General features: G+C 43.1%; 1 protein-coding gene across 2 annotated transcripts in view; it reads right to left on the bottom strand.

Moving 5' to 3' along the window:
- Positions 1–13,628, bottom strand: part of taf1b (TATA box binding protein (Tbp)-associated factor, RNA polymerase I, B) — a 104,338-nt gene that overhangs the window by 50,236 nt on the left and 40,474 nt on the right. For both annotated transcript variants that reach the window (XM_068022485.1, XM_068022490.1), the window contains exons 5-6: positions 13,295–13,390; positions 1,120–1,243 (exon numbers count right to left, since the gene is read on the bottom strand). In XM_068022485.1, coding sequence (XP_067878586.1) covers positions 1,120–1,243; positions 13,295–13,390 — 220 coding nt within the window. The remainder of the gene's footprint in view (positions 1–1,119; positions 1,244–13,294; positions 13,391–13,628) is intronic.

Raw genomic sequence — 13,628 nt, 5'->3', positions numbered from 1 at the left:
CATCACCATCATTTATCACACTACTTCAACCAGCTGCACCATCACACTGTCTTAAATTCAAAATATTATAATGCACACAAAATGCTTTTTCCATTTCCAATTCAAATAAACATCATTGTCCCATAACGATAGACAACTGCTGACCTGCTCCCAGGCTTCTGCCATTCCGCAAAATAACCAACCACAAAGTACTAAATGGAATTCTTCTTGTTCTGATATTTCTTTTTCCATGTGGGTTAATATCCAGATTAAAGTGGGAATTGATTGTGTGGAATGTTATACTCCAGAAAGCTTGTTATTGAAGGATAATGCTGGAGCCGATCTTTATTCAGTCATGCATCTATTTTACAAAGTAAAAAGATTACAAACATGCAGCTCCTCAGTCAAACATTCACCCAGTTTCAGTAAGTGTCTCCTTGTATATACTCAAGTAAGACCCTAATTAACACCTTCTACCTGCATATGATTAAACACAATTAACATAGAAGATTATGGATGCAAAATAGTTTGCACCAATCTGGTGCAGTGTGGTTGGTACACCAACTGTGGCTCTCCTGGACTGCCTTACAAAGAGATCTCTCTTTTAAAAAAATTTACAACTAACATACCAATATTTGTACTAAATTTAAGACAGACATCAGGACCCTCCTGCACTGAGTAGAATTTGTTCTCTTGGATTAACTACAAAAACAAATATTGAATTGGGTTGGATGAATATATTACAGGGTGATGTCCCAGTATCAATTGATCATTACAAACTTCAATTTATTCTATGAACACCATCATACACAATTTCACGTGGGGTTCTTGACATCAGTATGACACCCTACCATGACACCCAGCATCAAACAGAAATCTGTTAAAACGTGAACTCCAGAGTATTTATACCACCAAACTTATATGGCAATGACTGTAAGGAAGCGATCTCAAGGTATACTGTTGGGGGAGTGAGGTGGGAAGAGACCGCTACGAGAATAATTATATGAGAAAGAGGTTGGGATCTTATGGCAGGAGATGAGGAGAACTAGCAAAAGACTCACTTCAAGTGAATGATTAGATGGTCCAGCTTAGAAACAATAAAATATTACGAAAACATTAAATATGGACCGAGTCTCATACCTGATACAACTGCATCTTGATGGACACTTTCAGGATCACTTTCAGACAATGAAGACCATCCACGCATGAGTGATAAATCTGAGTCACTCTCCAATCCTGATGAACCAGAACTGGTCTCTGAAATCTGTATTAATGTAAATGTTTATTAAACTTCAGCATTTGGAAAGGTGTAAGGAGGGGATAAAAGAAAATGAAGTCTCTGAAAAGCACTTCATTTCGGGAGCTTTACTTAGGCAATATGGTAGCTCAATTAATAAGCCTATTAATAAGCCTTCATCCAGGGAGAAGACTCAGAGGGCGGAGTTCCAGACCTGTATGTATAAAAAAAACTTACCTCGGGGATTCGCAGCCTTCATCCAGGGAGAAGACTCGGAGGGTGGAGTTCCAGACCGATAAGTGTAAAAAACTTACTCTGGTAAAAAAAAACTGAAAAAGTGACGTCGCACGAAAGCTGTGACCTGATTGGCTGGTAGGGAATTTATACTGAATTTGAAAATAAAACATTGATAAAAATTGATTAAAACCCTAATTAACGAATTAATAAGTAGAATAACTAAACCAGAGGGAGGAGATTACTGCATTTAGTTAGCATTTAATATTTATAGTAGGAATCTAGAACTAGGGACCATATAGTTAATGAAAACAATTTAGTAAGGATTTAATAAGTATTTATTTATTTTAAATTAATTTATTAATTAGTGCTAGAAATGTCAGTTAGAGGGGTGAAGTGCTTCACCTGTGAGATGTGGGAGGTCCGTGGCGCTTCCAGCGTTCCGGGCGACTACATCTGCAGGAAGTGTACCCAGTTGCAGCTCCTCACAGACTGCATGGATCGGTTGGAGCGGCAATTGGAGGCACTTAGGAGCATGCAGGTGGCAGAAAGTGTCATAGACAGGAGTTTTAGAGAAGTGATTACACCCAAGGTGCAGGCAAATAGATTGGTGACCGCTAGAAGGGGCAGGCAGTCAGTGCAAGGATCCCCTGTGGCTATCCCCCTCTCTAACAAGTATACCGTTTTGGATACTGTTGGGGGGGATGGCCTATCAGGGGAAAACAGCAGCAGCCAGAGCAGTGGAACCACGGCTGGCACTGTTGTTCAGCAGGGAGGGACAAAGCGTAAAAGAGCAATAGTTATAGGGGACTCTATAGTCAGGGGCACAGATAGCGCTTCTGTGGATGTGAAAGAGACTCCAGGATGGTATGTTGCCTCCCTGGTGCCAGTGTCAAGGATGTCTCTGAACAGACAGGGGGCATTCTGAAGGGGGAGGGTGAACAGCCAGAGGTTGTGGTACATATCGGTACCAATGACATAGGCAGGAAGAGTGACGAGGTCCTGAAGGGGGAGTTTAGGGAGTTAGGTAGAAAGTTAAAAGACAGGACCTCTAGGGTTGTAATCTCAGGATTACTCCCTGTGCCACGTGCCAGTGAGGCTAGAAATAGGAAGATACTGCAGCTAAACACGTGGCTAAACAGCTGATGTAGAAGGGAGGGTTTCAGATATCTGGACCATTGGGATCACTTCAGGGACAGATGGGACCTGTACAAGAAGGACGGGTTGCATCTAAACTGGAGGGGCACAAATATACTGGCTGCGAGGTTTGCTAGCGTCACTCGGGAGGGTTTAAACTAGTGTGGCAGGGGGTGGGAACCAGAGCAGTAGGACAGCAAGTGAAATAAATGAGGGGAAACTAGTAAATAAGGCCAGTAAGACTAAGAGGAAGAACAGGCAGGGAGATAGATGTTGCTGAGCACAGCGGGACTGGTGGTCTGAAGTGCATTTGTTTCAATGCGAGAAGTATAACAGGTAAGGCAGATGAACTTAGAGCTTGGATTAGTACTTGGAACTATGATGTTGTTGCTATTACAGAGACTTGGTTGAGGAAAGGACAGGATTGGCAGCGAAATGTTCCAGGATTTCGAAGCATCAGGCAGGATAGAGGGGGAGGTAAAAGGGGTGGGTGAGTTGCATCATTGGCTAAGGAGAATATCACAGCTGTACTGCGGGAGGACACCTCAGAGGGGTCGTGCAGTGAGGCAATATGGGTGGAGCTCAGGAATAGGAAGGGTGCAGTCACAATGTTGGGGGTTTACTACAGGCCTCCCAACAGCCAGCGGGAGGTAGAGGAGCATATATGTAGACAGACTTTGGAAAGATGTAAAGGTAACAGGGTTGTAGTAGTGGGTGATTTTAACTTCCCCTATATTGACTGGGACTCACTTAGTGCTAGGGGCTTGGATGGGGCAGAATTTGTAAGGAGCATCCAGGAGGGCTTCTTGAAACAATATGGAGATAGTCCAACTAGGGATGGGGCCATACTGGACCTGGTATTGGGGAATGAGCCCGGCCAGGTGGTCGAAGTTTCAGTCGGGGAGCATTTCGGGAACAGTGACCATACTTCCATAAGTTTTAAGATACTTGTGGATAAGGATAAGAGCAGTCCTTGGGTGAAGGTGCTAAATTGGGGGAAGGCTAATTATAACAATATTAGGCAGGAACTGAAGAATTTAGATTGGGGGTAGCTGTTTGAGGGTATATCAACATCTGACATGTGGAAGTCTTTCAAACGTCAGTTGATTGGAATCCAGGGCCAGCATGTTCCTGTGCAAGTTTCGGGAACCATGGATAACGCGGGATATTGTGAGCCTAGTTAAAAAGAAAAAGGAAGCATTCGTAAGGGCTGGAAGGCTAGGAACAGACGAATCCCTTGAGGAATATAAAGACAGTCGAAAGGAACTTAAGCAAGGAGTCAGGAAGGCTAAAAGGGGTCATGAAAAGTCATTGGCAAACAGGATTAAGGAAAATCCCAAGGCTTTTTATACGTATATAAAGAACAAGAGGGTAACCATGGAAAGGGTTGGCCCACTCAAGGACAGAGAAGAGAATCTATGTGCGGAGCCAGAGGAAATGGGTGAGATACTGAATGAGTACTTTGCATCAGTATTCACCAAAGAGAAGGACTTGGTGGATGATGAGCCTAGGGGAGGGAGTGCATATAGTCTCAGTCATCTCATTATCAAAAAGGAGGTGGTGTTGGGTGTCTTGCAAAGCATTAAGGTAGATAAGTCCCCAGGGCCTGATGGGATCTACCCCAGAATACTGAGGGAGGCAAGGGAAGAAATTGCTGGGACCTTGACAGAAATCTTTGTATCCTCATTGGCTACAGGTGAGGTCCCAGAGGACTGGAGAATAGCCAATGTTGCTCCTTTGTTTAAGAAGGGTAGCAAGGATAATCCAGGAAATTATAGGCCGGTGAGCCTTACATCAGTGGTAGGGAAATTATTAGAGAGGATTCTTCGGGACAGGATTTACTCCCATTTGGAAACAAACAAACTTATTCGTGAGAGGCAGCATGGTTTTGTGAAGGGGAGGTCGTGTCTCACTAATTTGATTGAGTTTTTTGAGGAAGTGACGAAGATGATTGATGAAGGAAGGGCAGTGGATGTTATCTATATGGACCTCAGTAAAGCCTTTGACAAGGTCCCTCATGGTAGTCTGGTACAAAAGGTGAAGTCACACGGGATCAGAGGTGAGCTGGCAAGATGGATACAGAACTGGCTCCGTCATAGAAGACAAGAGGGTAGCAGTGGAAGGGTGCTTTTCTGAATGGAGGGATGTGACTAGTGGTGTTCCGCAGGGATCAGTGCTGGGACTTTTTAATTTAGATTTAGAGATACAGCACTGAAACAGGCCCTTCGGCCCACCGAATCTGTGCCGACCATTAGCCACCCATTTATACTAATCCCACACTCCTACCACATCCTCACCTGTCCCTATATTCCCCTACCACCTACCTATACTAGGGGCAATTTATAATGGCCAATTTACCTATCAACCTGCAAGTCTTTTGGCTGTGGGAGGAAACCGGAGCACCCGGAGGAAACCCACGCAGACACAGGGAGAACTTGCAAACTCCACACAGGCAGTACCCAGAATTGAACCCGGGTCGCTGGAGCTGTGAGGCTGCGGTGCTAACCACTGCGCCACTGTGCCGCACAGTGCCGGACCTTTGCTGTTTGTAGTATATATAAATGATTTGGAGGAAAATGTAGCTGGTCTGATTAGTAAGTTTGTGGACGACACAAAGGTTGGTGGAGTTGCGGACAGTGATGAGGATTGTCAGAGGATACAGCAGGATATAGATCTGTTGGAGACTTGGGCGGAGAAATGGCAGATGGAGTTTCATCCGGACAAATGTGAGGTAATGCATTTTGGAAGGTCTAATGCAGGTGGGAAGTATACAGTAAATGGCAGAACCCTTAGGAGTATTGACAGGCAGAGAGAACTGGGCGTACAGGTCCACAGGTCACTGAAAGTGGCAACGCAGGTCGATAAGGTAGTCAAGAAGGCATACGGCATGCTTGCCTTCATCGGTCGGGGCATAGAGTATAAAAATTGGCAAGTCATGCTGCAGCTGAACAGAACTTTAGTTAGGTCACACTTAGAATATTGCGTGCAATTCTGGTTGCCACACTACCAGGACATGGAGGCTTTGGAGAGGGTACAGAAGAGGTTTACCAGGATGTTGCCTGGTCTGGAGGGCATTAGCTATGAGGAGAGGTTGGATAAACTCGGATTGTTTTCACTGGAACGATGGAGGTGGAGGGGCGACATGATAGAGGTTTACAAAGTTATGAGTGGCATGGACAGAGTGGATAGTCAGAAGCTTTTTCCCAGGGTGGAAGAGTCAGTTACTAGGGGACATAGGTTTAAGGTGAGAGGGGCAAAGTTTAAAGGGGATGTGCAAGGCAAGTTCTTTACACAGAAGATGGTGAGTGCCTGGAACTTGCTGCCGGGGGAGGTGGTGGAAGCAGGTACGATAGCGACGTTTAAGAGGCATCTTGTCAATTACATGAATAGGATGGGAATAGAGGGATACGGTCCCCGGAAGTGCAGAAGGTTTTAGTTTAGGCAGGCATCAAGATTGGCGCAGACTTGAAGAGCCAAATGGCCTGTTCCTGTGCTGTACTGTTCTTTGTTCTTTGAATGCTTAAAAAAAAAGCACATAACTATATTTGCTTCATAAGAAACCTACTTGGCTTGAATCTATTTAATTTCATCCTACTTGTTCCATATAATTCTGTTCCCAAATTCACCTTTGTTTATTATCACACAGATATTGAGTTGGATTTTGCAATCGGTGGTGAAGCAATGGCATTCGCCACTGACCTCTAAGAAAGTTGCGATCTCATGGCATGGACTTCTTTCCCAACAGTTTGTTTCTGATGGCAAGTCAAGGGGATCTCCAGGCGTCCAACAACATTGATGTCACTAAGCATGGTATGCAGCCAAAGTATTCTCATAGATCAGCAAATAAAAAAAGCATTGAATTCCTTAACGTCTAATTTTCAAATTTTATGGATAGTGAAATAAATGATTGAGGCATATGTATAAGATTATGGTAGAAGCCAAAATGTCAAACTTTAACAAATTATTTAAAATTGTGATTATTTTTTAAAATGGAGAAATTTAGCATTCCGCAAATGTAAAATTAGGTTTTCAGGGCCAGTGAAGGTGTTTCGCAGTAATTATGAACTTAGTACGTAATTGAAAGGCCAGTAACACCTCACTGAACAGCCTGAGGATAAGGGGTCAATCATTTAGGATTATGATGAGGAGAAATTTCTTCACTCAGAGGGTTGTGAATCATTGGAATTCTCTACCCCAGTGGGATGTGGATGCTCCATCATTGAGCATATTCAAGACCGAGATCATTAGATTTTTGACCTCTCAGGGAATCAAGGGATATGGGGAGTGGGAGGGAAGGTGGAGTTGAGGTAGAAGATCAGCCATCAACTCACTGAATGGCAAAGCAGCCTCAAGGGGCCATATGGTCTACTCCTGCTCCTATTTCTTATGTCCTTACACGTAACTTGTTTCTTTTTTTTACAGTGAGATGAAGAATGTAAGAGTAGAAGGTCTCATCAGTTCATTGGTTTCCAATTGATTACAGTTTGGGGGACATTAACAACGCACCCTCTGGAGAAGCGAAGAATCACTGACAGCAATTTCTGGATTTTTGCGTTTACCTGCGCATGTGCAGACTCGAGACATTGCTGTCAGAGGAGTAATGACGGTGAACGCAAATCATTACTATCACAAAATCAGGGCCAATATTTAACAATGATTTGCTGCCTTACCAGCTTGTACAGGATGGCCAGGACACTTCAATCCCATTAATACATGTTACCAGAGACACTGCCACAAAAGGAGGTAGCCAAAGCCACCTATTTGCAATGTGAACCTACTCTTGCAGTAGCAGCACCACATTTACATTGCTGGATCAGTGCCAATGGCAGAATGGCTCCTGACACCAAATCGGCAATATAAATGCATCACAACTCTGTGGAGAAGAAACAAGCATTATGCACCAGTAAAGCCTCAGATGTTTGTCATTTTCATAGTGCAGTACTATCATATTGTGAGCTGGGGGAATAAAAATACTGGGAATGATCAATTATCTAGACAACAGTGAGGTGACACCTTTACACTGATTTGCCATTATGTTACTAACATCCAAAAGTTTGCAAGACTACTTCCAATTTAATTAAATTAGAAATGAAAATCAGCTTTAAAAGGCAAGGAATCCACACCCAGAGCTGCATTTTATAAGCTTGAAAGAAGGTGCGACTTGTGCACCGCTGAGCCCCACGATATTTCTTGCAGGGGCTCATTTAACTGGAGGGGGTGGTACAGTCGCTCCCGAAGATGTAGATGGGGCAGCCGCTCTGTCCCTGGCAATGGTGTCCGGGGCCAACCCACAGGCGCGGCGCCATTTTTCAAGGGCTTCAAGCCCTTCAGTAGCATTTTCATTTTTAAAGAGAAATTAATTTTACAGTGTGTGAAAAACTAAATAAAAGCTGGCATCCCCTCTCCCACTCCCCACAATGTTTGCTTTTGGGTCTATCCCACCAAAATAAACTTTATTCCCAACCCTATTACCTTTGCCCTTCAACCCCTTCCCACCATCCCCTCAGCCAATAGAAAGTGTTTTCACCGCTCCCCCTGCCAACCACCCTGAAAATTTCACTCCTCACCCCTCCCCACCAGTGTCACACCTCAGATATCAGAATGGAGATCCGCCACTGGCTGGAATATCGGCGTGGGACGGCCATCGAGACAAGGTAGGTTCTTTTGCATTTATTTAAATTTGTTTTAATATGTAAATGAAGGCTCCGCCGCCAAGTGGTGCGTGGGCCACACCAGGTCTAGCCGCTGAGAGTAATTTGCGACAGAGCCTTCCCGGTGTTGGGGGTAGTGGCGGGCCTCTCCCAGAAAAATTTTCCAGGACCACCCCCACCCCGACGTGGAGGTCTTGTAAAATTCAGGCCCCAGTGTTCAGTTGCACAGACTCACTGCTGTCTAAAGGGCAATTAAAGTAACCACAAACATCCAAATATATTGAACTTACTTCACTTGTTTAAGAAATGCAAATTACATTGGCACCAGAATATTGTTAATATGTAGGAAGCAGATTTCAGGAGGTCAGTTTTTAGATCACCTTCATTAAATTTTGCGCAATTGAATTCCTATATATCATCTTTAAATAAAACCACTAATTATACCAAATTGCTGTTAATTACTACTGTATTCAATTGCTACTTTTTCATAATTTTCCACAATTAACAATGGGTGGAGTCAACAAAACAAAACTGCAACTTAACAACTGAAGAACGGCACAGTGGCGCAGTGGTTAGCACCGCAGCCTCACAGCTCCAGGGACCCGGTTTCCTCCCACAAGCCAAAAGACTTGCAGGTTGATAGGTAAATTGGCCATTATAAATTGTCACTAGTATAGGTAGGTGGTAGGGAAATATAGGAATAGGTGGGGATGTTTGGTAGGAATAGGTGGGGATGTTTGGTAGGAATATGGGATTAGTGTAGGATTAGTATAAATGGGTGGTTGATGTTCGGCACAGACTCGGTGGGCCGAAGGGCCTGTTTCAGTGCTGTATCTCTAATCTAAACGTGATTTTGTACTGCAATGAGTCATCACTGCTCAAAAGAAACTTCAGGGCTCATCTGTAACCCTCAAGCTAAATTGATATACCTTACTCTGTTTGTTAGTTTACAGGCAGCAGAGTACGAAAAGTGTTAAAGCTGCAAGGCTGCTAAGTGGTGAGATGGCTCAGTTGCTAGTGAACAGGTAACTAAATCCTCACACAAGAGGAAAAAAAGAATGAAGTGCTGGTGAGCCTCAAACCACTCATGCACCTATAGTTGGTGGCTCAAGTATAATTGTGGCAGAGGTGGAGGTGCCGAGTACTATGTACAGAGCTGTCCACTCATTTACACAATATTCTGATGAAAAATGAAAGCCAAATGTTGAAATATGGACCATTTAAAATGCACAATTTATTGCAAATGGTTTAACAGAATCATTTGACCTCAGCACACGAAGAAAGATCAGATTGTGAACCTATAATGGAGCCTGCCTGATTACAGGAAAGTCAAGAGGGCTTAGTCATGGATGTGTGGTTTTCCCCATCTGATGTTCCTCTATGCACAACAGACAGGTGATTCTTTTTTTTTAAACGTTGTGCATGAAGGAAAATTTGCCCCTTTGCCTTTTGATAATGTTTAATTTGTCCCTATATATTTGAGTGTCTTGATTAATGCATAAAATTAAATTACTGCTCAAACTTCATCAAAATCAGTGCTCTCCAAATAAATTTGATCAAGAATAGAAATTAATGTACAGAGCATACCAGAAGAGAATGCACTGTTTAAAAAAAAAGTAATACAACAAACATGTTGCTTCAGCTTTAAAGGCAGATCTGGGAAACCTCTAGTTTTTAAACTTAAATGTTTCATTTACTCAATCTGATCAATTCATTCTATCCTAGCCCTCGTGGGAAAAAAAAAGTAATATTCTTACGTAAAGCATATTAAATTCAATATTCTATGTATTTAAAAGAAAGTGTGTCCTGTTGGCATCATCAGTCTCTATAGCAACAGCTTGCTTTTTAAATGGCTATATTATGCCCCTGTACAGTTCATTGTAGTTACTTTGTTTCAGAGGGGGAAAAGCACACTTACTGGAATCAACCTCCTGCAAGGTTTTTGAATGGTAGGGATTTTGTTTGATTCATGTCCAAACATGTAAAGACATGCATGTAACCAAAACGAGACAGATCTACATATTAGAGTATAATGTGTTCCACCAGATATTTTACTCAGCTTCATTGGTATTCCTATATCCAAACACAAGCAGCACACGTAATAATCCTTCTTATGTGTTTTTTCAATATTTAATGACTTCTGATACAAGAGATTGTTTTAGTTCATTACAACAAGGAAGAACCTATTTAGAGCATTCACTTATATTACAGGAAACTTCCAAAAACTGCACTGAAGAGGGATAATAACAATAAACGGCTCTTCTGATCAAGTGAAGGTAGAGTTGGGTGCTCATAGGGAAAATGCTCGAGTTAGATACCATCAAATTAGTCTCCCTTTTCATTTTTTTTAAAAAAAAGGTTATTCCTTTCTCTTGAATTGTTTTCAGGTATAAGGAACACAGTAAATTTAATTATTAATATTTTTGGCTTTACACAAAATTAAACTGCTCAAAATTGTGCTGGGATAACTTTCATTATGCAAAAATTTATACTTGACAACTGGATAATTACAGAAGTTATTTTAACAGCTGTGGTAGTGAAAATTTTGAAATCTTTAAAATTGAAAATTACTAAGTAGGTAAAGAGAAAATATTAAGCATACATCACAGATTTCAGAAGGGATGATTATACTTGACAAACCTAAGAGTTCTTTGTGGAGGTGACAGATACGGTGGATCAGGGAAATAAAACAGATTTACAGAAGCCTTTGGCAAGATACCACATAGATTACTGAGGAAAATTCAAGGTAGTGGGATTAAGGAAAAAGCTAGAAGAAAGGTAACAGATAGTAGAAGTTAAGAGCAGATTCTCAATGGTTAGAAGTGGGTCAGTGTCCCAAAGTGTTCTGTTCACTGTATACATTAATGATTCAAAGTGACCCCTGACAACGCAGCGGCCTCATCAGAGCACTCCAAGCTGCGCACATGTGCAAACGGTCTCCTGCTCTCAGTGAGATGCTGCGCACGCGCAGCCTACATCTTGCCAGGACTAATTGGCGCATGCACGGGAAAATTTAATCGCGTAACGCGAACATCATCGCGTACTTTGACTGAGGCTGGAGCTCGATCCCCGCCAATCGCTCCCACCCCACTGGCCACTCACCCCCCAGACCTCACCACTGCTCCCCCCACTCCTCTCGGTCAATTGTTCCCCGCTCCTTGCTTCCCGCCCCACCCCGCTCACTCCCTGTCCCCCAGCCACTAGATCTAGGCCGCGCCACTTCCCTCCTCCCGGCCTCTTGCTCCTCCGTTGACCCGTCACTCCTCGTGGCCCGCCTTGCTTCTTTGGGTGGCGTGCAGAGAACGATCGAACGTCGGACTGGCGCGGTCTGCAGCTACTGTAAGGGGGGGGAGGGGGGAAGAGCGGGAAGCAAGGAGCGAGGAACAATCTGCTGAGGGGAGGGGAAGGGGGGAGAGCAGTGGCAAGTTCTGGAGCAATCAGCTGGGGGGGCAAGGAGGCGAGTGGCGAGGCTGGAGCGAGTGCTTCAGGGAAGGCAGCGGCGAGAAGACTGGCGCAGGAGGGACCAATAGAGAGAAGCGCAATGGCAGGAGGGAGTGAGGACTGCTGGGGGTGGGATGGAGGCGGTGATGGCAGCCATTGAGGGGATTTTCGGGTAGATTTTGTATTCCTGTGATAAACTGAGCAGTGCCACCTTTAATCCTGGCAGCTGCCTGAACGTCGCAGACAGTGATGTTTCAGTGGAGGAGGCTGCATTTGTGCATGTGCCAGTACTTCGCCACCTAGTGGTTGCATTGTCAGCAAAGGCAGCCTTAACGATTTGGATGCAGGGCTGGAGGGCATGTTGCCCAAAACTGAAGGCCATATTAATTATAATAATATGACAACATTAAATAATTCTGAGGGCAACAGGAAGCTACAAGGGGATATTCACAAGTTGAGTGAATGGACAAAACTGTGGCAGATGGAATTCAATCTAAGTAAATGTGAAGCAGTGCATTTTGATTAAAGAGAAAAATTATACTTCTCATGGGAATCTACAAGATGCACTGTAGCAACTCACCAAGGCTTCTTCGACAGCACCTCCCAAACAATCAAGAGCAGAAGGCACATAGAAACACCACCACTTCCAAGTTGCCCTCCAGTCACACACACCATCCTGAGTTGGAAATATATTGCCGTTTCTTCATTGTCACTGTGTCAAGATCCAGGAACTCCCTACTCAACAGGACTGTGAGAGTACCTTCAGCACACAGACTGTAGCAGTAAAGAAGGTGGTTCACCACCACCTTCTCAAGGACAATTCGGGATGGGCATGCAATGCTGGATTTAAAAATAAATCTAATGGAATATTGTGTTTTAATGCAAAAGGTACAGAATACAAAAGTCAAGATGTAATGGAGAATCTATATAAACCTTAGTAAGGTACTGTGTGCAGTTTTAGACTCCACATTGTAGGAAAGATGGTGGGACAATATAGGGTGTACAGTGCAGATTCACTAGGATGCTGCCAGTTATGAGGAAATGCAAATTTAAATAACTTGAAAAATTCTAATGAAATGCTTTCATTAAAAGAGGGAAAATTAAGAGGTGATTCGATAGTGGTATTTACAATTATGAAAGGATGGGCCATGTTAGATCGAAACAGATTGTTTCCAGTGATTGAGGGGTTTAGAATGAGAAAATATAAATATAATGATTAAATTCAAAAGATTTAGGACAGACAGCAGTACGATCTTTTTTACACAGAGGGTTGAGACTGTGGAATGCACTACTGGAGTTGTGATTGAAGCAGAGGCCACATCAAGATTTAAGAATAGATTAGATAAGTGGTTGAGGATAAGGAAATAAAGGGTTATGGGAACAAATCAGTCATACGGGAACAGGGCTACTGCTTGTGTGGAGGATAAACACCAACATGGATTAATAGGGCTAAACAGGCACTTCTATGTTTATATTTCTAATTTCTACGTACAACAGAGGTCAAATATTCCTAAATGAATTTGGGAATTAAGCCTCCTCAATGCCAAAAATACAAAATAGTTTTTATAAAACTCACATTTGGGACCACCAATATTTCTTGTTTAATCAGACCTACCGTTCTTTTTTTGCTAACAACATCAATTGGTCTGTTCGTGTAGGCCTGTTGGCTTTTTTGCAAGTAACGCCGCCAAATATTGCACAGAATTTCATCCTAGGAAAAGGAAAATACATAATCTATTAGGCTGGAATTCAGGGAGTGGCTCAATGACAGTGTACTGATGTTCAATTGCACTGCACTGTGAAGGGATAGAATGCATGTTCCCATAACATTTGAGATCACAATCTCACTACATCAGGAAAAGATTCAGAGCAAAACAAAGCAGGAAGGCAAGAAGCCATGAGAATCAGACGCAACTCACCCTGAACCATTCTAGCAAATTTCCCAGTGA

This window comes from Heterodontus francisci, chromosome 3 (genome assembly GCF_036365525.1).
Source record: "Heterodontus francisci isolate sHetFra1 chromosome 3, sHetFra1.hap1, whole genome shotgun sequence".
NCBI lineage: Eukaryota > Metazoa > Chordata > Chondrichthyes > Heterodontiformes > Heterodontidae > Heterodontus > Heterodontus francisci.
Note: the sequence above shows the minus strand (reverse complement) of the source record. Positions and strands in the feature narration are given on the sequence as shown.